This window comes from Uloborus diversus, chromosome 1, assembly GCF_026930045.1.
Source record: "Uloborus diversus isolate 005 chromosome 1, Udiv.v.3.1, whole genome shotgun sequence".
Classification (NCBI taxonomy): domain Eukaryota; kingdom Metazoa; phylum Arthropoda; class Arachnida; order Araneae; family Uloboridae; genus Uloborus; species Uloborus diversus.
Genome location: NC_072731.1, coordinates 248078537 through 248104310, shown reverse-complemented (window position 1 = coordinate 248104310; position 25774 = coordinate 248078537). Strand labels below are relative to the sequence as shown.

At 31.7% G+C, this 25774-nt stretch overlaps 2 protein-coding genes across 2 annotated transcripts in view; one reads left to right on the top strand and one right to left on the bottom strand.

Annotated features, from left to right (window-relative positions):
• The window catches only part of LOC129226599 (septin-2-like), a 36774-nt gene extending 34448 nt beyond the window's left edge, over positions 1–2326 (top strand). The window contains exons 11-12 of the mRNA XM_054861227.1: positions 562–640; positions 2005–2326. Coding sequence (XP_054717202.1) covers positions 562–640; positions 2005–2097 — 172 coding nt within the window. The 3' untranslated portion in view covers positions 2098–2326. The remainder of the gene's footprint in view (positions 1–561; positions 641–2004) is intronic.
• Positions 2327–8126: 5800 nt separating this feature from the next.
• On the bottom strand, positions 8127–22896 carry LOC129226588 (peroxisome assembly protein 12-like). Its single transcript, XM_054861215.1, is given in 8 exon segments — positions 8127–8297; positions 10252–10331; positions 12635–12800; positions 15210–15430; positions 20690–20877; positions 22365–22473; positions 22596–22652; positions 22654–22896. Coding segments are annotated over 8 exon segments (1002 nt in total). The 5' UTR covers positions 22717–22896; the 3' UTR covers positions 8127–8179.
• Between the last annotated feature and the right edge of the window lie 2878 nt (positions 22897–25774).

Genomic DNA, 25774 nt, shown 5'->3' with positions numbered 1-25774 from the left:
AATAAAAATAAAGAAGGAGGGAAGAGAAGCGTCATTTATAAAGGGGGAAAAATAGTGTTGACAAAACAACTCTCATGATATTGAAAAAAAAAAAAAAAATTTGAACACTAGAATGCTGTGTCTTGTACAAACTGTCTACCCAAATTATTGTCCTGATTCCTGATACATTAACCAAAACCAAACGATACACATTCATACCATATTTAACATATACATTGAAATTAAATATTACATTAGAAATAAAATTTTTAAGGCAAACATATTAGAATATATTTAATGTGCATGTGTTTCTTTATTCAAATGCAATGGCCTTTTTCACAAACACCCATAACTTGCTTGAGATGGTCACATGAAGCATCAAAGGGTAGGCTTGATTTTGGAAGGGGGAAGTTGTAAAAATACAATACATGCATCACATGAACAAATATTAATAAAAAATAGCACCACACTTAAGGGAAAAAAAAGATGTTCTTTTTGAATATTTGTTGAACTTCACATACTATATGAGTAAAATATTTGTAAAAAGCATGTTTTTTAAATATGTTTATTCTTAATTTTTAGCAAATTGAGAAGAGATTCTGGACCAAACTTTGAAGCAGTCAGTGAAACAGATCGTTTATTGCAGCAGAAAGAAGAAGAGGTAACTTAAAAGCTTTTTTTTTTATATTAAATTAGTATGAATAGCAAAATGTGTGTTAAATTTGTCAGTTTTAAATTAACATATATAGAACATACAGATTTAGGTATTAGTTTTAACACTAGAATTACAGGAGGGGTCAGTTTGACACCGAGCAAACTTATTTTACTAACTTATTTTGCTGAATTTTCATGAAAAGCCCAAGCCTTTCTTGTCTTTTCCAAAATCATCTTGCTCTCTCATATCGAGTTTTCAAGAAATTTTTTTTAAAACCCAAAGGGTTATACTTAAAAGTGGTTAGGTGTCATTTTGACCCTTTTGAGAAAAAAAAAAGAAATGCAAATACATTTATTAATGCTGAAACAAAGCAAAAATTCAAAAATGCTTTTAAGAACATGTCATTGCAAGAGCATAAGGCATACATAATATTTTTGTACATAAAAGGGAGCATTAGCCACTAGTTTCTGAAATGCAACTGAAACAGCGCTGCTTATTTTAAGGGTATTATAAACTTTTTAAAGGTACTTCACTACATATCCTTAAAATCTCTGCATCCTTTAAATAAAATGCATTTATTATGTTTTTTTTTTCTTTGTATCTAATTTTTAAATCTTTTCTTTATCTTTACTAATAATAAAGCTGAAAGTCTGTCTGGATGTCTGTGATGCGCATAGCGCCTAGACCATTCGGCTGATTTTCATGAAATTTGTCCAAATTAGTATTAGTTAGCATGTGGGTGTGCACCTAAAAACGATTTTTTGCAAGTTTGATTTTGTTCTTTTTCTATTCCAATTTTACGAAAACTTTACCGAGCAAATTATCACAACGTAGAAGAGTTAAATTACGAAATTATCATAACGTGAAACTGTAACATTGTCAAGCAAATGAACATAGCAAATTAGCGAGAAATCTGTCATCCATTATTTGTAAATATACAGGCAAACCGAATGACCTTTTAATTTTCAACTACAGGCAAAGCCGTGCGGGTACTACTAGTGTATAATATTATGTAGGGAACTATAAAATTTTTTTTTTAGGAGTTAAAATGACCCCCGCCGTACGCGAAGACCATCATAGTTCTATTGTTATGATTCAATAATGACAATCTCACTATGGAAGAAATAATAACGTCAGTGTGATTTCATGTAAAAGGCTATTTTTTGTTATCAGTTAAAAACTACTAGTGTTAAGTTCAAATAAGTTCATTACAAAAATATCAAAAATTAGTTACTCTAAAAATAAAAACTTATAAGATTCAAATCAAAGAGAAATGTTCTTTGTTTCCGACAAAATTTGACATTAATTTTTCAAAATGTGCATCATTTAATCTTAGTAGTACAAATGCTATAACATATTATTTTTTCCAGATTCGAAAAATGCAAGATATGTTACAACAAATGCAACAAAAGTTAAGAGCAGCAGGCAACGAAGGTGAAGGACCAAAAGAAGTTAATCTTTAACTTTATTCCATGTTTGAAGAAATAACATTTTCTATGAAGCTTATGTATGAACATTTTTAAAAATTTATGACATGCTGGAAAGATCATAAATTGGGGATTTTTTTTAAAAACGAAACATATTTTATTATTTAAACATCCAAAATTTTATGTTATAATATTTTATAAACCAAACAATGAATGAAATTACATTAATTTTACATTAAAGTTTAGAAAAAATAGGTCTTTGAATTTAAATGTTTCTAAACATCGAGAATATAATTTATCTCACGTTAAAAAAAAACCTTTGAAGAAAATAATATTTTTATGACATTATAAAATGAATTGCAATTATATTCTAAAACGAGACTTTTCCTATTTAATTTTATCACATTACAGAGCTCGGATGACTTCGTCTTGCAAACATTTCAGATACATTTAAAAGTACTACAGTGCAGAACCTTTTATCCAGGAACCAAAAAACCGGGAAACCAGAAAACCGGCAACTGTTAGCAGATTTTCTCGCCATTTTTTAAAAATTCGCATTTTTGGCAATTTTTGAAAAACTAAGTTTTTTTTTTGTTTTTTTTAAATACCTAAAATAATATGAACTGTTTCCCAATAAATACCATATTACTTACGTAAAACTGGGGAAAATGTTTACAAAGACGAACTTCAATGGGTTAACCTTTACGCGTGGCAAAATTTCCGAAATATTTTCTTGAGTTAAGAAGTACACTCTTAAGTCGGAAATTTTCGTGTTTTATTCTAACTGAAAACTAAAGAAATGAAGAAATGAATATTGTCGAATTCTAATGCAATATTTTATTGAATGGCCTTTAAAGTTAAAGCCGTTTAGAGCGTCAGTGCTGTAGCGAAATTGCGGGAAACGCCGAAAACCAGATTCGCGAATTTCGCGGATAGTTAATCGTGGAATCTAGAAATCGTTAAACGCATGATTGTAATAATACTGCAAGAACTCATAAATCAAACTCCTATTGATATTGCAAAAAACAATAGCTATCAATAACCACCGTAATCAAAAACACAAAATCTTTATAAAAATTTAAAAAGAAACGCGTTCATGAAAACAAATTTTTTTCATACAGAATAGCAGGAAAATCGCCCATTTCCATTCAAAAACTTGTTTCTAGCCCTTCCCTTCATTTTTTTTTTCGATTTAAAATATCGAAAAGTGATGTTTTTTTTTTCTTTTTCAGATTGAATGTGAGGGTCTCAGGTCTTATGAATAACTTAAAAGTTTTTTGGTGTTTACATTATTCTTTCACAAGTAGTTTTTAATATTTCGATAGTCTTTATAAGCATTTCTGAATTGTTTTCTTCTTCTTTTAATATGTATTACTATTTATCATAGTAATTTAAGTTTTTTTAGCCATTCAGAAAACCGGGAAATTCAGATATCCGGAATAGCGGTGGTCCCGAACTTCCCGGATAATTGGCTCTCTACTGTATATAAATTAACAGTTTGGCATGCAATACATACTAGTTTGATTTTTTTTCTAAGACTAATAATTGATATTATGACACAAAATGCACAATTATACAAACTATGCATAAATTAGGAGTTTAAAAATGACTATGATGTTTTTTCCAGTTAAAAATAAATCAACTTGGGTAAATATTTAAGCAAAAGGAAGTATTTGCTATTATATGGTTTCAAAGCTTGCAATTTTCATCTTCATTTACTGTAACTTGTTCTCTCCTGGTGCAATTTCGAAACTGAATTTAGATTGTTAGGTTTGTAATACAGAGTCAATGGTGAATTTGAGAAGAAAAACTGCATATTTGTTTGCATTTTTTTTACACGTAGAGATCTGATGTACTAGATTTTTGTACATAGGTACTTTTCTGTGATGTATTTATTGTTGTTTTTATTAAAAATATAATATAAAATAGTTTATTGGTGTGAAATTTCTTGAAACAATGAAGTTGCTTTGCATCACATAATATTTAATAATATGCATGGCAGTATTCTACAATTTATGGCAATTCCAAGAGTCCTCAGGCTCCAAAAGCTGAGTAAGGAGCAAAAAATACAACTGGAAGTTATTCAAAGCATGCATAAATTAACAACACGAAGGTCATCAGCTAGAGACCTAGAAGGTCATCATCACATTAACTCTGACTAGAATGCTGTATTTAAATATCCAAAATTAAATCTCTGATAAACCCTAAAAGCAGGGTTGGCCGGGTTGAACCCAATGGCTTTTTTTTTTTTTTTTTTTGAAAAAACCCATTAAAAAAACCCCATTATTTTGCCCACTTTTGGGTTTTTTTTTTAAATTTTTTGAGAATTAAAAAAAAATTAATTTAAATACTTTCACAATTTAAACTACTTTTTTATTTGTTCTTCACCACAGACAATGGACATAAAGATGAATTTTGAACTATAATAGCATTTCCTAACTCTTAAAGGCATTAAAAAATACTTCAAAGATTTTAAATAAATATGTTTAACTTTTTTCTTTAACTGGTCAAAAAATAGCTCAAATTATCTTGACTTAGTCCTGACATGTCTGATTTTCTCAATATTTGTAGATTGTACAAGTGCTAACTAAGGTACTAAAAGGCTTTCATGTGAATTATTTTCTGCTAACCAACACCTCACAAATCTCAAATAAACAAGGTATATTTTTTAGAAATTAACAGGTTTTACAAACGGTCCGACAGAAAACAGCATAGGATATACAATATTTTCATTATCTTACGAAAAAGTTTAATATTTCTTATTCTGTACACATAAATAGAAAAATGGGCAACATAAAATTCAAAGAAATGTCTTGATTAAGCTGGGATTCAGTAAAAAAGGGATTTAAACTACTTGAGGTTTTACAGTAGTTTTGCATAATAAAATGAAATACAATAAAGTAAAATGCAAAAGAAAATGTAGTAATTAAAAGCGAACAAACAAACAATAGATTTTATCACTCCAGAAGTAACTTTGCCTTAACTGTTGGTAATCATGGAACTAGAAAATCTGAAACTCACCATTCTTGGGCTTCGTTGTCTTTTTTACTTTTCTTCAGAAAAAGCTGAATTTTCCAACTTTTTTTACCCCAATACATTTTTGTGCTTTGTCCATATACTTACACTACAATATGCTACAAGTACCCCACATTTTCCCTAAAAAAAGACAAAAAAAAAAACCCACATTTCTTTTAAAAAACCCACCTTTAGTTGGGTTTTTTTTGGGTTTTATTTAAAAAACCCAAAAAACCCTGGGTCCATGGGCTTTAAAAAAAAAACCGGGTTTTTGTCAACCCAGCCTAAAAGCATAAATAAATTATTTCGTCAATCTCTTATGCCCTACATGTTTAACAGGGGGATGTGTTTTCCTTGTTTATATGAAAAAATCATTAATTTTAAAAAGCTAGGGGGTATTTAATGGGTTTGCTTACTTCAATACAATTTGAGACAGCTCTAAAAAAAATTTCAAATTACATACAATGAAGCAATTAAAATTTTTGACAGAATGGACACTGAAATCAGGATTCCAATGATGGCAGTTAATATACGAATTGTTTATCAAATATAGGATAATGGTATTCTTAACTAATCAAGTTGTACTGATCTTCTAATCCTCTTTTATAACACAAATTTGAAGAAAAGAAAGGAAAAGCGACTTTTCTTTCCAAAAGGCAAATTTTTCCTGAAAAAAAAATTGTTTTTTCAATTTTTACATTAGTAAGGTTTGAATAGGAATCATCGACAATTTACGTGTAACTACAACCACCATCTAACAGGCATTCCAAATGCATGGCAGTATTTGATGTACAAAGCATCAAAATAAGAGTAATTGTCAATTTTGACACGGCAATGTTTGGAAAACATAAGTAACTTAATGAAGCTCAAAAGGTTCAGGATTTTTGTAATAAATGACTATATTTTTGTACATTTTAGGGCACTTAATATTTTTCAGAAATTTAAGGACAAGTACAGGACAATTAAAAGTTCATTAGTTTGAAAGTTAGAATGTAGAATTGGCGTACATTGCTAATATAATGAATTTTTTTACTATTGAGAGAAAGAATTCCTCGTTGGCGACATTCTACAAATGGCAACCCTAATAGTTGCTGCCATGCTTGGTCAAAGATATAGGGGAAGTATGTATCTACTGATATCAAACAATATTTTGTGATTTTAAATTACTGCTAATAAAATAGGGCGCTAAATAAGATCAAAAGTTCCGGTAAAATGCAAGATATTCCGTCCAATAAAGATATGAAGCAGGGCTGTAAACAAACCTTTGTCTTGGGGAGCGTTTTACCAAACACCTTGTGCTTCTTAAATTCATATTTTTTGACCCTTATGAAATATGTTACAAAACTTCAAATTTAAAGAATTTAATATTTTTGTTTGTGCCAGCCATTCAAAATCTGCAAGAAAACACGGAATTGTTTTGTAAGAAGTTTGGTTCCCAATAACTTAGTAAAAATAAATACTGCAGAGAAAGTACTAAGTTTGTAAAATTATTCAACAGTAATAATAATTTCACTTCAAATGAAATTTTAAAAAAAGGAGAGATATTGAAAAAATAAAATAGTGGTAATAACTTTTTTAGCAAATAAAGTATAATAATAAGCATTTTTTGGGATAGTTTTGAAAATTTTCGTAGGGGTTTGAACTCTGAAAACACACCCTTTAAATTTGGCCATGAAATGAAGTAACGAGCCGATGTGTGCATCACATGACTTCCTTTTTACTCGAATTTAATGTCATTTCCCCATTATTGGCACTTTTGATGTGATTCAATAGTTTACTCTCTAAATATCACCAACAGTGGCCAAATTGAATCCAGATTTAAAAATAAAGAAAAAGTCAAATTTGTCGCCAAGTTGGCGACCAAAATACTGGCGATATATCGCCAAGTGTCTGCCAAACTATAACACAACTTGAGTTTGCATAGAAATTAACAATGATTTCCCCCCAAAAAAGGGCAATAGACCTCTTTAGAAACACCCGAATGCAACCAAAAGGGGAGGTGCACAACTAGACCCCACTAGGAGTCTACGTACGGAATTTCAACTTTCTAGGACATACCGTTCTTGAGTTATGCGACATACATACGCACATCTGCACATACATACCTACAGATATCACGAGAAAACTCATTGTAATTAACTCGGGGAATGTCAAAATAGATATTTCGTGTGTCTATACGTTCTTAGACACTTATTCACGTGTGGTCAAGTCGAAAAAAAAACTCATCATTCATTTGGGGGAGAGTAAAATGGAAATTAAGGTCTATTTTTGAGGGAAATTTTTTTCGCAAATAGAATACTTCCTTTTTTTGTAAAAGGAAGTAAAAATCAATAAAAATCGAGTAAGATGAAAAATAAGGAGCAAACATGGCGCAAAGTTAGCAATATTTTTCTAATTTTGCAAAAAGAAAGAAAACAAAGTGTTAAGCACCAGTATAAACTTATTCTGCATTTATTTGTTTCCAATTCGAAGCATCCATATTTTCAGAATAGTAATAAGTGCTGCATTCAATACCCTACTACCGGACATATTTTTTATTCAACTTTAAAAAGTACAAAAATAATTTCATGATATAAATTAAAACAAAATACTACTTTGATTGTAAAAGTCTTGACCATTGCACATCCAACACATCATTCTTGATCAGTAGCGTAACTAGGGGTTGGCAGAAGTGGCTTTCGCTAGGGGGTGGCATTTCAAATGATTTAAAAAAATTTTAAGAGTGTTTTTTTTTCTTTTTGATTATAGAATTTGAAAAATGCTTTAAAAAATGAAAAGAAAACTCTCAATAAAAAGAGCTAGAGACACATACAAAACATAAACCAAGAAGGAACATTGGGCATCATTGAAAACAATTCTAAAAAAGAAAATAAGAAAAAAAATTACAATGCTGCCTTCTATTTGTCGAATCAACTAATCAAAATGTTTCCAAAAAATAAATAAATAAATAAATAAATAAAAAATAAAATAATAACAATAAATAAGAAAAACAATTTTTTTTGGAGGTCACAATGACCTTTAGTGACTTCCCATGTGGCGACTTGGGGGGGGGGGGGGGCGCAATTTTACCAGTTCGCCAGGGGTGCTAGACCCCATAGTTACGCTACTGTTCTTGATGATATAACTTTATGAGCTGATTCAGTGAAGAATAGTATCCAGTCACAGGACACTTATTTTCAGCCTGAACATAGCGGAAAACACATGGATAGCAGAAAACAAACCTAAAAAAGTATCATACTTTAGTGCATATTTTGAAATTTAAATGAAAATTTTAATACAGCTGTAACCAGGGCTTGAAAACCATAGTGCCCAACATGCCAAGAGTATATGAAAACTTGATTTGGATAGGTATTATCTTCTTTTACACTACCCGAATAGCATTTAAATAACTAATTGTGAAATATTTTTTTCAAGAATAAATGTATTGTACTTCATTGTAAAACAGTACTTCATTGTGTACAGTATGCTTCATGTGTGTGGTACATTGGACATACACAATGATGTTAATTAGATCATAAACTTATTTTTTATTCTTTATATGTACATACTGTTTTAAAACATTTAGTCACCATTATTACAAAGAATCGACCCAATCAAGTTGACATGACACATTGCGTGTTTATGATGTCTATTCATTAATTTACACATTGAATAAAGAATGATATTGCAAAAATAATGTTTTTAAAGACAACTCTAAATTATGTATGGGCAATTCCAAGAGTGACTGACATTCTTGAAGAAAAACCAGAAGGGGTCTTTAGGGTAAAAGCACTTATGTTCTTTCTAAATCACCTATTTTACTCAGTAAAATATATGCACACGAGGATGGTTATAATCACGCCCCCCCCCCCCCCCCCTTCTCCGAAAAAATCTGGTCATACCTCAGTAATTTGAACTCTTCTTCTTAAAAATATTAAGAAAATTTCTTTTCTTTTTTCCCCCTTGGGCACTGTTATTTCTTTTTTTGTTTTTTAGTTTGAATTCTGATGGAAAAATTTTGTTAAAGGAAATGATTTTACATGTTGCGCAGCAACTTTTTCTGAGAATAACACTTTTGATGATTCATTCTCTCTATTATTTAGCATTTGCTTTTTTTAAACATAAAAGAGCAATTTTCTGTTTGAAATATTGTTTTAAATAAACAACTGAGTGCAATCTGATAGGAAAAGTAGTTTGAGAGGAAAAAAAAAAGTATGTGACAAAATAATTTTGAGAAAAATGATAAAAATGATAGCAAAAGTTCAAATATGCAATACTTTTCAAAATCAAGTTGGATAGCAAAACTGCCACTAGTATCCCTTGCCACAAAATAGATTAATACTTCTCCTATCTCATATTCTGTTCCTTACTAATCTCCTGTTACTTACGTCCCTTTGCTTCTAGGTGTCACACATAGAAATCTTCACTAAGATTGAGCATAGAAGCCACTTTAATGACTCATCAATACAATTAAAGCAAAATCGTAATCTGTTGAGTTAAAGAGCATAACATAGATTTCTAACCATCACTTTCTCCTAGCCTGACAAATTCCTGTGTTCAAATTAGTTTGCTTTTTAAATTGTCCAACAGAAATTATTGGAAAGCTAATCACATAAAGTACAACAGATGAAATGAATTGTTGGAAATAACAGAACAGTTGACCCAGCACAAAAATCATTAACAATAACTCTCTTTCTTTACTATAGACTCCATTCCATGCAAACTTAGTGTTATACATTATTTTATATTAGATCGGCTTTTGCAATTAACTTTTTAATCAAGTTGTTCCAGTTATACTGCACAAGAACCTTTCAGAACAAAGTTTTGGAAGTCAAATCAAAAGCATTTAACAACAAAATAGGCTGTTATCAGAGCATAGACTCACCGTTTTTCCCTAACGTCTGATTGAGTAGTGCTCAATTAGGAATACAGTGCATTTAGAATGAGTAAAGTGCTCAATGCATTAAACTTCACCTAACTCCACATTCCGTAGAGCATAATTTAAGCTAAAAGAAACCAAAATTGGTAGAAGCTACTGCCTCTTGAAATTCCTTAGAGAAAACACTAATACATGGTTTAAGAGAAACAAAAGAATGAACATTCTAGTAAAAGAATAAGACTTTGAATTGGTGTTCAAAAAGGAAGAAAAGTGTTGTTTTAAATAAATAAAATACTCAATAAAATTTATAAACTCACCCACTGCTTGCAAGGGCGGTATCATTTGTCCTTTTCTTTTTGCAAATAAAACAAATGTCAGCAGGAATTTCAGATGGCCACTAAAATATAGACAAAAAAGAAAGAGTTAAAATATTTTACAATTACAAAAGTTTTAACTAGATATCTACAGGTTATTCATAAAATAAATTCATTCACATTTATTCATTAATTCAACCTGTTCTCAAAATCCTATTACAACGAATAACAATATAGCAAAGTATCAGTTACAGCAAAATAAATTTTCAGTCCTGATTTAACTGTCATTGCATTGCTAGAATATCGTTGCAACGAAATTCTCATTACAACAAATAAAATTTGTGTCCCAAGAAGTTCATTGCAACAGAATTTCATTGCAGTTAGAAAACCTAAAAGTATAATCCCTGGCTTCATCCCTTGTTTTAAACTAAAGTTCAGAAACAAAAAATAAAAGTGCAGTAGAACTCAAATTATATCTGAACTCCAATCCAAATCAGTGATTATAAAAATCTCTTTCAGAATTTCAGAAAAAAAAAAAGACGGAAACGCACTGCAATTTGTAAAATAATGATTCCAGTTACCTGAGCTATTGCCACCAGCTCTGCGAAGATAGTGTTGGGTCAGCAGGAATATTATTGTGATGATGAGTTACTATCTCATAGTGCAGTTTTATTATTGGCAGTCATTCGTTACTAGGTGGCTGACCCTTTCATTTAATTAATTAAAAACTATTTTTAGTTTTTTTCTTGTATCTTGAACATACATACAGAAGTATGAAAAATTCTAATAATCCAAATTTTGAATTATCTGAAAGGGTTCCAGTCCCAACCGATTCGGATCAATTGGAGTTCTATTGCAAAACTGTTTTAATTTTATTTAAATTAATCTAATTTTGTAATAAATGATACATAATGCAGATAAAAAACGGCGATGATTCTTAAGCCATTTCTGTGTTATTGCATGAAAATGTACAGAGTTCATACTCAATTTCAGAAATAAAATGAAGGAGTATGGGAGGAGTTTTGAAGGAGTAAAATGAGGTTGTGAAGGAGTACTAATGGGCTGTCATTAAATGTCTTTTTTTTTCAACAAATTTGACCCTCTTCCCATTTTTTCAAAGTGTCACACTTCACCTAACTCCTCCTTTTGTCACATGTTATATTTTTATAAACATATTGTTACAATAACTGTGTGATGTCACTTTTTGTCAGCCTCTCTCTTCTCGCTCGTAACAATTTCATGAGCCGTCACATCCTCAAGGCAGGATATCACTTGTGGATGACTCTTTTTACAATATCATAACTGCAATTTACTAAACAATTGTTTTTTTAACACAATCGCTTAATACACTACATCTACTTATGTAGTTTTAAATATTTAAATAATAATTAGACAACCTGACTTTTGCTGCTGAGAGTGTGGTGGAGAAAAAAACAATAATCATAAAACTTGAAAAAAAAAAAAAAGCCAATCCCCATTTAAGCATGTTTTACTTCACTTATGAAATGTTTTAGTCTTCTAATAAAATTTTCTTCAACTTTTATGACTTAACAATGATCAATTTGTAAATCACATCTTTATGAAAAAAATAAATGCAAGAAATTACTACATTAAAATCGCCCTTGTGACGAAGTTAGTTGTCGATCAAAATATTATAAATTACTGTCATAGAGGAAGATTGTGCAGTCTTGAACTAAAAAAGAAGGAGTTTTGAAGGAGTTACAACCAAAATGAAGGAGTTTGAAGGGTCCTTCAAAAAAATTTCCTAGGTGAAGGAGTGTTGGAGGAGTTTTGAGGGAGTGTACGAACCCTGATAAAATATATAGAATTTTACACAGAGAATATCTAGTTTTCTACATGAAACTTTCACCGATTCAATATAAGCTGCGAAGGTAGCATAATGGTAAGCCATTGGCCTAATACTCCCAAGTTTGCAGGTCCAAACTCATCTCAAATTAGTGGACATTGCACAAGAGTGCAGAAAATCACAGCATGGAATCAGTGTGCAGAAAATTGTCAGTGTACATGTCATATGCTTTAAGTAACATTAGAGTGGGAACAACCCAAAAAAAAAAAAAAAAAAGTCCCAGAAATTTTGGGGGGAAAAAGTTTTTTTTCTTTGATTTTTTTGAACCAGGGCAAATCTTAAAACAACCACCCCTTATCCACCTTGAAATTTTTATATCAAGTTTCATCATCATCATCAAAAAAAAAAAAAAAAAAAACATCCACAGAAACACAGTGAATTTTCCACCTTTAGGGCCCTTTTTTGCCGCTGAGGGCAACTTACCTATACCCAACACTGAAATACACCCACGATATAAGTCTATACATACATCATTTAGTTTCTCTATCAGATTTATTAGTAAGTTTTCAATCTACATACCTGAGGAGGAGGCGGAGGAACAGGCATTGGAGCAAATGATGTTAATTTTCCTTCTCTAGTGTACCACCAATCAAGAAACTGGGTAAGAAAAGCTCCAACTGATATTGTCATTGTCACTCCACCAACAAGTCCATTCATGTAACTCCAAAGTACAGTGCTCAATTTTCTGAAAAATTTAAAAAGATAAATTTCAGGCAGTTGGAGCAATTTGTCAAATTAATATGAAACAGAGAAAAGTAAAGACACATCTTCAATATGGGTTAGAAACGCACATTTAGAATTTTTACACTTGAACTATGAGGCGTGTTAACATTACAGTAGAATAACTTTAAACTACCAATGTATAAAACACAATTTCTATACACTGCACAAATTTCCAGAAGTAAACAATAAGTTGTGTAGATAAAAAGAACTAGATTCTGAATCACTAAAGGGCTGTTCACTTATCCGCAGTCCGTCCCGTCCATCCCGTTTTTTGACTTGACGGACTGCCGATGAAAACAGAGTTGCATTCACATACGATCGCCGTACATCAATCACATGGTTGAATTCACACACGAGAGAGAAGAGCGGGCTGCTTGGCGGAAACCAATAAAATTCCGTTCTACTTTTGACAGACGTCAGCTATCAAGGTTCTTCTGATCATAACCGGTCCCGTCCAAGATGGCTTGCTGTCATGGCAACCAGCAAAGAAAACCTGTTTCAGGAGGAGAAATACGGGATGGAAGGGACGGACAGCCGATAAGTGAACAGCCCTTAACACACTGACGAATTAAATTTTGGAAGTTTTTCACTTTTTACGCTTAATTCAAAGCTTTAAAATGGAAAACTGTGTTTGCAGTAAAAATGTATCAAATTGTTCTTGTATATGCAAATCCAGAAGCTAGTCAAAGTGCAGGATCATGCACTCACATATGCAGAAATATAAAGTATATATATTTTTGAAAGATAATTAAATTGCATAATTTGAAATTGAATACTAAGTGCAGCAAAAACTTACACTGATGTGCAAATATATTAATATATTCAGAATATTATTTTATAAATTTGTAAAATGATATATTGAATGCCAAAATCTGTATAACGCAAAACCTTTGGTCCCAAAGTTTGTGATAAAATGGTCATAAACTGTAATGATAATTTAAATTAATATTTTTTCCAGCAATTATCAAAAGTCAAAATTTTGCACTCAGTGCTTTGAAAATAAGCTATTTTTCACTTGAACGGTTTTGATAGCCAGTCTTGGGACAACAAAATCTTTAGAAAACAGATTTTTAAGCTCTGAAACTGCAATCCATTAAAAACAAGTATTTTTAGTGTAATGACGAAGTACGAGCCTTTGATTATTGTTGTTTAGATATTATGACAATCTAAAATCCAGGAAAAAATTTCCCTGCCGCTCTCTTTCACGAGTTTACACGAGTGCTATAAAAAATCTAATGAGCTCAAATTTCCAAAAATACTTGAATGCATTAACAGCTAATTATACTTTAAGTGTCTAAAATTTCAGGCCTCCAGTGTAATAAAATTTTCTGTAAACTTAGTTTAAACTTGGCAGTTTGGCACAAAAAGCCGATTCGCCATTTTGGATCACATTTTTTGGAAATCCTAGATCCTCAAGCTTTGGATCTAGGAAACTGAAATTTTGCATAGGTTAGTTTCAAAGGCATCTCTATACCTCTATAAAATTTCCTCCAAATCGGAGACAGTCGAACGGGGACCCCTAGGTCACTTGACATAGAATGACTGTTCTATATTTGCTAGTAGTAAAAATAAGTGACAAGGTAGAAAAAGACCAAAAGTTTTCATTCTGTTTCGGAACGTTGTTCTGAAGTTAGATTTCAATTACGTATTTCATACCCCCTCTCCCCCCAGCTGAAAGCAATGCAATTTGGATATCAGTCTTTATTTAATTAATTACATCTCTTTCGGATTTTAAAAATTTTCTTTGCAACCATATTTTACATCATATTTTTTCACATTTATTTCATAATTACTTATAAAAATCTCGAACTAACTTATACAGCTGGGTGACACACTATAGCGGGTTGTGTTTTGGGAGAGAATAAATAAATAAAAAAATGATTATTTATTGACTATTAAAACAAATATCGCACAGGGTCACTAAAACTCTAAGCATGCCCCTGATGGTATGTACAGAAAAGGTTTACTGAAGCACATTTTCAAATGTTGGCAAGTATAGGGAGGGAGTAATGATGGGAGGTATTGTTAATAATTCCCAAGTTATTTTTTTGCCTGACATTAGCTAGAAATTTTGTAATACTGATATAGTTTGCTACCATTTTAAAGGGGTTTTAGTAGCCATTGGCTATTAATTGAGAATTGGAGTTTTGAGGTATATGAGCGGCGCAAAAGTCTATGGAGGCTAAAGTCTACTGTGCCCATCTTATTGTACAAGATTGAGGGCTCTCGGGTGCATGGCTGATTTTCCCGATGGGTGGTCAACTGAACACGGAACCCCAGGGTTTTGTTCCCAAGCACGCTTGGTAGTTATTTTATTGACCCACTGAAGGGATGAAAGGGACACATTTATAGAAAAATTTTAAAAACAAACCTCTTTTCTTCCAAAGGAAAGTAGTCTTTCCATGCATCACTGGAGTAATCTAGCATACTAAGTGGGATCAGCTTGGTCCTTGTTAAGTGAAGTACTGGGGAATGATAATCAGATTTTCCCAAAGCATATAACATATAGTAGGATAAAACAGTCATTTCCCATACAAAATGATAAATAGGATACACTTTTAAGTAGATGAGAGCCAGTTGTTTCTTTAGATCCTATAAAAATACAGAGTTTTAAATACTTGAAAAAATTTAAAAGTTAAATAGTTTTTATTAAATCTTCATTTTGAAATTAAGGCAAACAAAGCAAATTACAAAATAGGGTATGAAACAATGGTCAAATGTAGTAAAACACCAACATTATTCAATTAAAACTCATTTAAATCACACTGAGAGTTTCTCTCTCTATATTTTTTTTTTTCATTTTTCAAATATATCTAGAAAAATTACTTTCCAAATTCCTTTTTAAAATGCAAATTCAAAATCTTTGAGCTTTTAAAATGCTTTATGGATAGGGGAAAGGGGGGCACATATGAGCATGGTATGTTTTACCAGGATAACACCAAGCAAAAAATCTTAAAATATTCCCAAGTAATGGCAGTACCAGTCCTACTTCTTGGCCAAACTTTTGGAGCAATGAGCCTGTGCGTGTTTCTGTGTGGAAGTTTGTTTTAGCAGGTGTATGTAGTGTTATCGTTGTCTTCCTCACATAAAAACCAGGGGCCAATCCAGGATTTTTTTTTCTCGCTACCTATTTTTGTGAAAGTTTTTTTTATCAGCATTGTTTTTGTGAAATTTTAGAGGCATCCTAATTTTTGTAAAAGAGAAGTAGAACAAGTGAAATTTTAGTTCGAAAAGTGTAAATGTCATCTAGTATTATTTTTAACAGGTTTCGTTTTTTGGGGAGGGGGAACTAAAAACCTAAGAAGTACGAAAAATATCATCGTAATTTCAGCTTCATGGGCTATGTACTGTTTACAATACAGGAAATAATGAGAAAAACGGTTTCCCAAAACAGATGTTGAAAGATTGTGATAATGTTGCATAAATACACTTTGGCAAGAAACAGCTAAAATTTAGTTAAAATACTACAAAAAGGTTTCTATTTAAGCGATTCTTCATATAAACCTGCTTAGAATTTTATGAGTAAATTTTGTTTTAAACAAAGAAAAAAATTTTATATTTTAAAATGTGAATTTGTGTGAAATTTTCGATGTTTTTGTGAAGCCACAGATATTAAAACTTATTTTTGTGAAAGTACTGATTTCAAAACAAGATTTTTGTGAAGGTACCAAAAAACGGTAGCAAAATCAGCCTGTATTGGGAACTGATAACGTATTTTAAACTAACTAAGAAGCTAAACATAATCATTGCAAACCATTATATGAACATCCAAGTAAACTTATGACACTGTTTAAATTTTGTAATTAAATTGAAATTTCTTTATTTAAGAAAATGAGTTATAAGGTAGATGACGGGGCATTTGTAAACACAACATGCAGGGGCACAACATGTGAACAGCTCCCATATCCTCTCTGTAATATAAATATTAGTGTATGCTTTATAAGTGTTAAAAAAAAGGCGTAAAGATTTATAATAATTATTTTGCTACAACTAGATTTTAAATTTGGTGTTAATTATCATTACATTATTATTTTTCTATTTTATTATTTTTTGTTTTTTTAAATTCTTTTGTTACTAAATAGTTGGTCAAAAATTAAGTGGTACATAATATTTAAAAGGAAAAACAAAAAGGCAAAACATTTTCCTTTAACTAAAAACTGCAGTTTAGGATAATTTAAATTTTTTTTTTATCGTATTCTGTATGAAGCTTAAATGCAATAACAAGAATAAACTTTGCATAATAAAATATTCATTATATTGTTTACTCTCATTAGTTTTTTTTTATCGATCCAGTGATTAGAACATGCTATACGAAACTTTAAAATTCGACAGTGAGTAGAGTTACATAATTCAGAAAAAATACTACGAGGCTTGTTTTTAAAGTAAGGTCCGTTTAGAAATAAAAAAATAACGAGTATAGATAGAGCAAAGACATTTATTGAATAAAAATCTACCACCCTTATGCTATATTTTGACATTGCTCCAGTGATTTTCCAAGCATTTATCATAGCATGGTATAGGTTTTTGTATACCTATTCGTACAAATATGCCGCCTGTGTAGACGACCATGAGAACTCTTACAGGGCTTTGGCTGGGACGTTTTTGAACATCCTCTGGTCTGCCCCCACCTTGCTTGCAGCAACTTTCATTTGTTTCGGCATCTAAAGTCTTTCCTAGGTGGTCTGTGGCACAACAGCAATAATGAGCTCAGAGAACATGTTACCCCATGGTTGACTACACAGGTGGCAAAAAAAAATGAGTAAATTGGCTCCAGTTCACTTAATAGCACGACAAAATGCAGTTTATTACAAAGGCGCCCATATGGGGGAGGGGTCAAGTGGGGGCTCAAGGCCTCGCCCCCTTGAAATTAGAACTTTTTTGTTTTCAGTACTTTTTTCTTTGCAAAAATGTAAAAACATGTCTTCTCCATCATTTAATGGGTAAGTTATTAAAATTGCCAAATTTTAATAACTGTAATCTGTCCTGAAATCGGTTCCCATGGAGAAAATACCCTGCTAAACCATGCGGAAAATATTTGAGCCCCCCCCCCTCCCTTACAATTTTGCATATGGGCACCCTTGGATGATTGTCTTGTATTTTTCAATCCTGTTCATATGTGCCCTAAGCTTGTTCACATATGCCCCCTATAGCGGCATATGTGATTAATTGAAAACATTTTTTAAAATTTCTATTAAGTAACAAAATGTTTTAAAAAATCCGAAAAAAATCCAGGCTACAAAGAAAAGATTATTCAATCATGGGGACACTTTTGCTGTGAGAAATTGATGATATTTTCTGAGAAATTTAGAAAAGAAAAAAATTGTTCATGTGTGCCCCCCTTTCCTCTATAGGTTGTTCATCTGTTATAATAGTTGATATAAGTTGGAAGAAAATGTATTGAAATATTATGAATATCATCTTCTGGTATAATTGATGAAAGGAAATTCATTGTTTGGAAAAGAAATTCTTAATGTATTAGTTTCCTTCGAGGAAAGGAGAGACAAAAATACAAAGTTTACATTTTTATGTTTATAACATATTAATGTTGCTCCATTTTATTAATAATAGAACACAGCTCAGGGTACATACATTTCCATAACGCAAAATCAAAGACTTATACAGACTGTTAAAATTTTTTTTAAAAACTTCTAATATTAAATAATCAACAACCTGTTGCATAAATTATGATGTAAAATGTCTTATTTTTTCAAACTCAACAAATTAGGGGATGACATACAATATGAAACATAGAAGATAGTACAGTAAAACCTGAAGAGTTGACCACCTGTTAGTGATGTGGATCAGGTAAATACCCAGTGGGAAGGTAAATATTTTTTGGGGAGGGTAAATACCCAAAAACAGGGTATTTTACAAAAAAAAATGCATAAAGTGAGTCGGATTTTTTTTTTTTTAAATCTAAATATGAAGTAATTAGTAAAACACATACATATGTACTACACAGTTTATAATATTTTTAATTGGAAGACTTGATGAAATTATGAAAGAAACATATCGTGAACCAAAGAATCTTTCTTTTCAATGTTGTAATTGGACAAGTATAAGCAATTCAATGATGGACTTCAGGATTTCAAAATCACAATCTAGGTTAGTCATATCCAAAATGAAAAAAAAAAAAAAAAGAAGCATGAGGGATGCTTGGAAGAATTTACTGAGAAGTTATTAAGACTATGATGTTATTCATTTATTTATTTTGTTGCTGTTAGAGTGATAATGTGGCAAATATAGAAACGGTTTTCACATTAATAAGCAAAAAAAAAAATCAAAATAATGTTTTCTGTTGCCTTGTTCATTTGCATTTGCGCTCCCCGGTACATCATGATGAAATTTATTAGAACTATTTTTAATACATGCAATTAGTGATGTTGGGTAGGAAGGTAAATATTTTTTTGGGTATTTCCCCTCAGGGTAAATCCCCTAGTAATTGCGCGTTTTGCCAAAAAAAAAAAATTAGGTGGTATCAAAAGGTGATGATTTTCTTTTTAAAACATAAACCGTAAAATGAAAGATTAAATATATAAAAAATTTTAAATTATAATTTTTTAATTAAAGACATAATGAAATCTTATCAAAAAAACTGCCAGAATTTAGAATGAACTATTCTAAAACTTAAATAGGATGGTAGGATAATTTAATTTTTTATGGGATAAAGCAAAGGGATTTAAGTTTAATTTTGTCACATAGATGGCGCTAGCACAACTTATCATCTTTAATTTTTCATAATATCATGCTACTAGTTAGTTTTGGCTTTGATTTGTGATCAGTTTGTCCAAAGCCTCCTAAATACTAAATGGCTATCACATTTGCTTTAAAAGTGATCCTCCGCCGGTACACAAAAACGCTACCTGACAGCAATACATCGATGTTGTTGCTATGACGATGGATTCAAACAATTCAATAAAATTGTTAAAATTTAAATTTAGAAGTTAACCAATTGTTTTCTCTGCTTTTAATTTCTAATGCTTTCGACCTTCGATAGTTGGCAGTAGCCAGAAGACCGAAATTATGCTTACTGGGATCATTTTGCTCTATGTTAAAAGGGAGAACGCGATAGGCATTTAGTATTTAGGAGGCTTTAGTTTGTCACTCACTTTGTATTTGTAATGGTAACACTTTAAATTTTGCTTTGAAAAGTGAAAAACAAAAAAGAAAGATGGGGACATTGATTAGGCATATCCAACACATTTAATGTGAAGATCATATTAGATTGCTAAGTTGTTTCACACAATAATTCTTTAAACATGTGATCAAAATACAATTTTTGGGCAAAAATTTATTGTTTTCTTATGGTTGATTATATATATACATAGGGGTGAATACCCATTTTGGGTATTCACCCGGGTATATACCCTGGGTATTTACCCCTAAAAATAAATACAAAGGTATTTTACATCACTACCACTTGTCCAAGTTGACCAGCACAGAATTAGTCCTGGATTATATAATTATCATCTTTAACGAGTTGAGAATGAAAATCATTTACTACAGGTGGTCAATTTACATAGGTTTCATTGTATATAAGATTACATATAATTTCAAACTACCTATTTAATCTGATAGATTGCATACCGTCAATTTTTATCAATTTTCACTTTCATTAACATGGACTCCTTGCAGACACGAATAGGCCTCTGAGGATCCATGTGTACTTCTCAAAAATGGAAAAAAAAAAAAACATGATATTGTATTTTTCAAAATGTTGGCTGGTGCTTTAAAACAAATAAAGAAAATATTTTAAGGCAAAATTTTTTTTGAATGGCAGATTTAATTGGACTATGATGATTAATTTTAATAATTTGAATGAAATCTTTTAGGATACATTTATTTACTTACACTGTAATGAAGTTGGTTTTCTGCTTGCTTTCGCCTAATATTCTTGAACAGTTCTTCTAGCTGACTTTGTATATAAGGCAATACAACAGAAAGGAAGACCCAAGCAAAAACCTTTTTCTTTGAAACATCAGGGGTCCTAGGGTCTGGTAACCTCTTCAAACTGTAGAATGTTTCAGTAAACAAACCACCTACATGAGGCAATAAAAAAATTAAGCTCAGACAAATTAATTTTAAGAAATACCTTTAAAAATACTTGTATACAGGGCAGGGTTGGCAAAAATCTGTTTTTTTTTTAAGCCCATGGACCCAGGGTTTTTTGGGTTTTTTAAAATAAAAAAACTTAACTAAAGCTGGATTTTTTAAAAGAAATGTGGATTTTTTCTCTTTTTTAAGGGAAAATGTGGGGTACTTGTAGCATATTGTAGCGTAAGTATATGGACAAAGCACAAAAATTGTCTTGGGGTAAGAAAAAGCTGGAAAATTCAGAGTTTTCTGAAGAAAACCATAAAAGACAACAAAACCCAAGAATGGTAAAGTTTCAGATTTTTTGGTTTCCATGATTACTAACAGTTAAGGCAAAGTTACTTCTCAAGTGATAACATCTATTATTCATATGCTCGTTTTTAATTACTACATTTTTTTTTCTGCATTTTACTTTACTGTATTTCATTTTGTTATGCAAAACTACTGTAGAACCTTAAGTAGTTTAGATCCCTTTTTACTAAATTCCAGCTTAATCAAGACATTTCTTTGAATTTTATGTTGCCTGTTTTTCAATTTCTGTGTACAGAGTTAAAAATATTGAACTTTTCGAAAGAAAATGAAAATACTTGACATCCTATTGTTTCCTGTCCGACTGTTTGTAAATCCTGTTAATTTCTAAAAAATATACCTTGTTTATTTGAGATTTGTGACGTGTTGGTTTGAGGAAAATTATTCACATGAAAGCCTTTTAGCTAGAGTAGTTTCCTCTAAGCAATCAACAAATATTGAGAAAATCAGACGTGACAGGATTTAGTCAAGATAATTTGAATTATTTATTTACCAGTTAAAGAAAAAAGTTAAATATATTTATTTAAAATCTTTGAAGTACATTTTTAATGCTCTTAAGAATTAAGAAATACTATTAAAGTTCAAAATTCATTTTTTATGTTTATTGTCTGTGGTGAAGACCAAATAAAAAAGTTTAAATTGTGAAAGTATTTAAATTAATTAATTTTTTAAAAAACTTTGCAAAAAATTTAAAAAACCCAAAAGTGGGTTAAATAATGGGTTTTTTTAGATGGTTTTTTTTTCAAAAAAAACCCATTGGGTCCAATCTGGTCAACCCTGATACAGGGCTCAATTAAAATATTAGGAGACACTTGGCCAAGTATTTTTGAGGCCCTCTGTAGTCAAACCTCAAAAACACAAACATTCAAGGGGCCTTTACTCTGTTCACAGAAAAAATAGAATGAACTGACTCTACTGTCAAAAAAGGAAACCAATAATATTTGCATTCTGTTTGGCAATAAATCGTTCCTGTCCAAGTCAAACGTGCGATTGACACTGGCAAATGGAGCATTCATTGGTTTTAATATTTATTTAAGCTGTAAATAATTATACATTTTTTGAATATAGCATGTTTTATTACATTATTTAACAATAAATAAGAACAAAACAAAAGGCTACTTACCTTTTAATCGAAGGTGAATGTATTGAAATATAGAATCGACAATAGTATATCCTTCATCAAAATTGGAATAAAGAAGACTAAATTTTTCCGGGTAATTTTCAGCAAGAATCTAAAAGAGAAAGCCAAGCATTACTTCTCAGCAGCTAAAAGGAAATGCCAAACATTACTTTTCAACAGAATTGGAAAAAAAAAAAAATAATAACAATCTGCATTTTTAAAACCATTTTTTACCTTAAAAACATGACGAAACGCAGATCTAAGCCCAGAAACTAAATTTTCTTGTCCTAAAAATTTCAAATATCGTAGGTTTAGTTTCTCCCACAATTGCGTGGTGAATACCAAGTTCTGCCATGTATACATAGATTTTTAGCAGTCATATAACCTCATATATCATGCATTTCAGTTTTAATGCATATTCGTTCCAAGCATCAATAGACCATTCGTTCATTTATTTATTCATTTATGATAAACACAGGCTTATGCACTTACGACGTAGTTACGGTCATTTATTTGACAACAAATGCACGTAAGAATGCAACTGATGGGCGCAGCCATTAAAAGTGTTCTGTTGCCAAACAAATTACTAAAAATAATTCCGTCGCGTTCGCACAAGCTGCCTAACCACTAGTAGTTGATCACATGATTGCAGGCGCTTATTTCCCGCAAATGAACATACGAAAACACACTTTTGGTGCTTTGAAATTTATCTGTCTTACCTTTAACCTTTGGTTGACCAAATTATTATTAACTGAACCTCGAGGTTGAATTACGGTAACCGGATCGCGGTGATAAATATTTCAGTCTGGCAACCCGCTACATTCTTACCATGGCAACGGAGCAATTTCGGCAACCCTACACCAAAGCTTATTCGCTATTCGTTTGGCCAATCAACCATTTCAGAGTTCACAACACAAAAATTGTAATTTATTTACTTGTCTACTAACCTTGCATTCGACGAACCTCACCGGTCCGACCGCGGGGGGGGTAAGGGGGTAAGTACCGGTTACTAACCGCAGCGTTCTATGATCTACCTAGAGTCCCCATTCCAATGGTAGATTGGAGCGTGCTCATTAGTTATCACGTGATTAACTAGCCGGCGCTACCGGTCGTGCTCGTCGAACGTAAGAAAGATATTTTTTAATTTAATTCCATAGAACAAAATTTTTAATTTCCTCAAATGTGATTTTTTTTCTGAAAACTGGGCAACATATATTGTGTTTCTTCAATTTTTAGAAACTTTTTATAAAATTTTACATGGGGCCGTGGTAGCCTGATCGGTAGGGCATTGGACTCGGGGCCGGAGGGGCTCGGGTTCGATCCCCGCTGGTCGAAGACCCACCGGTCGTCATTAAAGGGGGACTGGGCGACGTTAAATATGCTCGTGGTCTCAATGTCCTCCAAGTGAAACGATACCTCTGGGGGTGCTAGTACCAGGTAGCTATTAGCTCTTGCACTAGTTCTAAATTCTCATTAACTGTTCGATCCGGTGATGGTGCTGCCATCTATCGGTATATAAAATAATGGAGGCAAGGCACTAGTATGCACAGACCTCGACATAAATACAGTTGTAGTCAGTTGTGACTCTTGAATAGAATAGAATAAAATTTTACATCGTGGAATGTTCGATCTTTGGATACTTTTTTGGAATTTTGTTTGCAATAAGTAATTTCCTTCGTGTTTTATTGTTCCCCATCTTCAATTTAAAATTCATTACTTCGTGATAGCTTTTTTCAGTAAGTTTGAATTAAAATTTTAGTTCTAATATTCGCTGAATGGATCTTTTGATGTGATTTAACTTATTTAGTTGATCGTTTTATGTTTTTAATTGAGCATTAAATTTACTTAAGGGCTCTTTCTATTTATTGACGAACTATTTCAGACTAATGTCGTTTTCCATAATTGTGAAATTGGCGAACTTTATCCATTGGTGTCAAATTTTTGGCACCAATGCCAGCGCGAGAAATATTTTTCTTTTGCATTCGTGAAAAAAGAGGAGAGAAATGGTCTATTTGCAAGTAGCTGAGGTGAGAATGAAGTCCCTCTTTAAGGGTGGGGTTTATTAGATTGTAACTATTCGTGACAAGGGGGGGGGGGGGAATAAATGACAAGACGGACATTACAATATGGAGAATGTGACATCAAGCCGTTTTTGATAAGAACGTTTATGAAAAACTGTGTGACATGTGACAAAGGGAAAGAGAGGGTATGGTGAAGTGTGATATTTTGTAACCAAGATAAAAGACGAGAGATAAAAAATTTTGAAATGTGCATTAGCCAGCTATCCCCTAAACAGTAAACAAACCACAAAGATTTTTTTCTTTTTAATAAAATTGCACTGTATTGCGACGACCAGTGTTTTTGAATGGTAATGTAGGAAGTAGAATTCTTTCATTTGACTGTTTGAAATTTTATATATCTAATGGCAGAGGTCGAATGTGACTTACTCAATAATATTAAACTTTTTAAAAGAAATGTGTTCATGCAGAAAATGTTTGGAAGAGGAATGCAAATGTTGGCAGAAATGCAAATTTTTGGACCAATTGCAACGAGAGAAATATTTTTTTCTTTGCATACATGAACAAAGAGTGGGAAAAATATATATTGCATACGGTTAACATAAAAAGGGGGGTTCTCCACAAATGAAGCCCCTCTTAAAGATGAGGTTCACGAAATGGTAACAGTTTGTAACATGGAGAACAAAGGAATGACAAGAAGGTTATAGAATTGGGAGAATGTGACAATAAGCCTTTTTTCAATAGGACTGTTTATGAAAAACAGCTTTACATGGTGACAAAGGGAAGAGGGGGGTACGGTGAAGTGCGAAACTTTGTGACAAAGTGGGAGAGGGTCGAAAATGTTTAAAGGGAGTGACATCAGTTATGCCCCGCCCTTAACCATAAACAAATCACAAAGACGACCTTTTTTAAAATTGTGGTGTTATTGCGACGCCCAGTGTTTTCGAATGGACAGTTATATGCTACCACGAGTAGAGTTCGTTCATTTGTTACTTGGAAATTTACATTTCTAATGACGAAGAAGCACCTTACTCAATAATAGTAGACGTTTTATGAGTAACTAGCATTTCCGTACCCTGCATTGCTCGGGGTAATGGAATTAGCAGGGGTTAACAGTGCTTGATGCACCTAGTTTCGAAAATCTCCTATAATAATTACTTATTACCTATAACTTTTTCTAATTTGGGGAGGATCCTGGGGCCCCTGGACTCCTTACATATATGCCTTTGTCCTTAACCAATCTTTAACTGTTATTAACGATCCTTTTAAAGTATTGATTATCTTTGCAACCACAGGCCATCCACATTTTATTAATATACCTATGTTTAATCAAGAACTTCTTTGCATACAACATTTTTATTATTTTTTTCTGGTGCCAAAAATTATTAAGCTGCT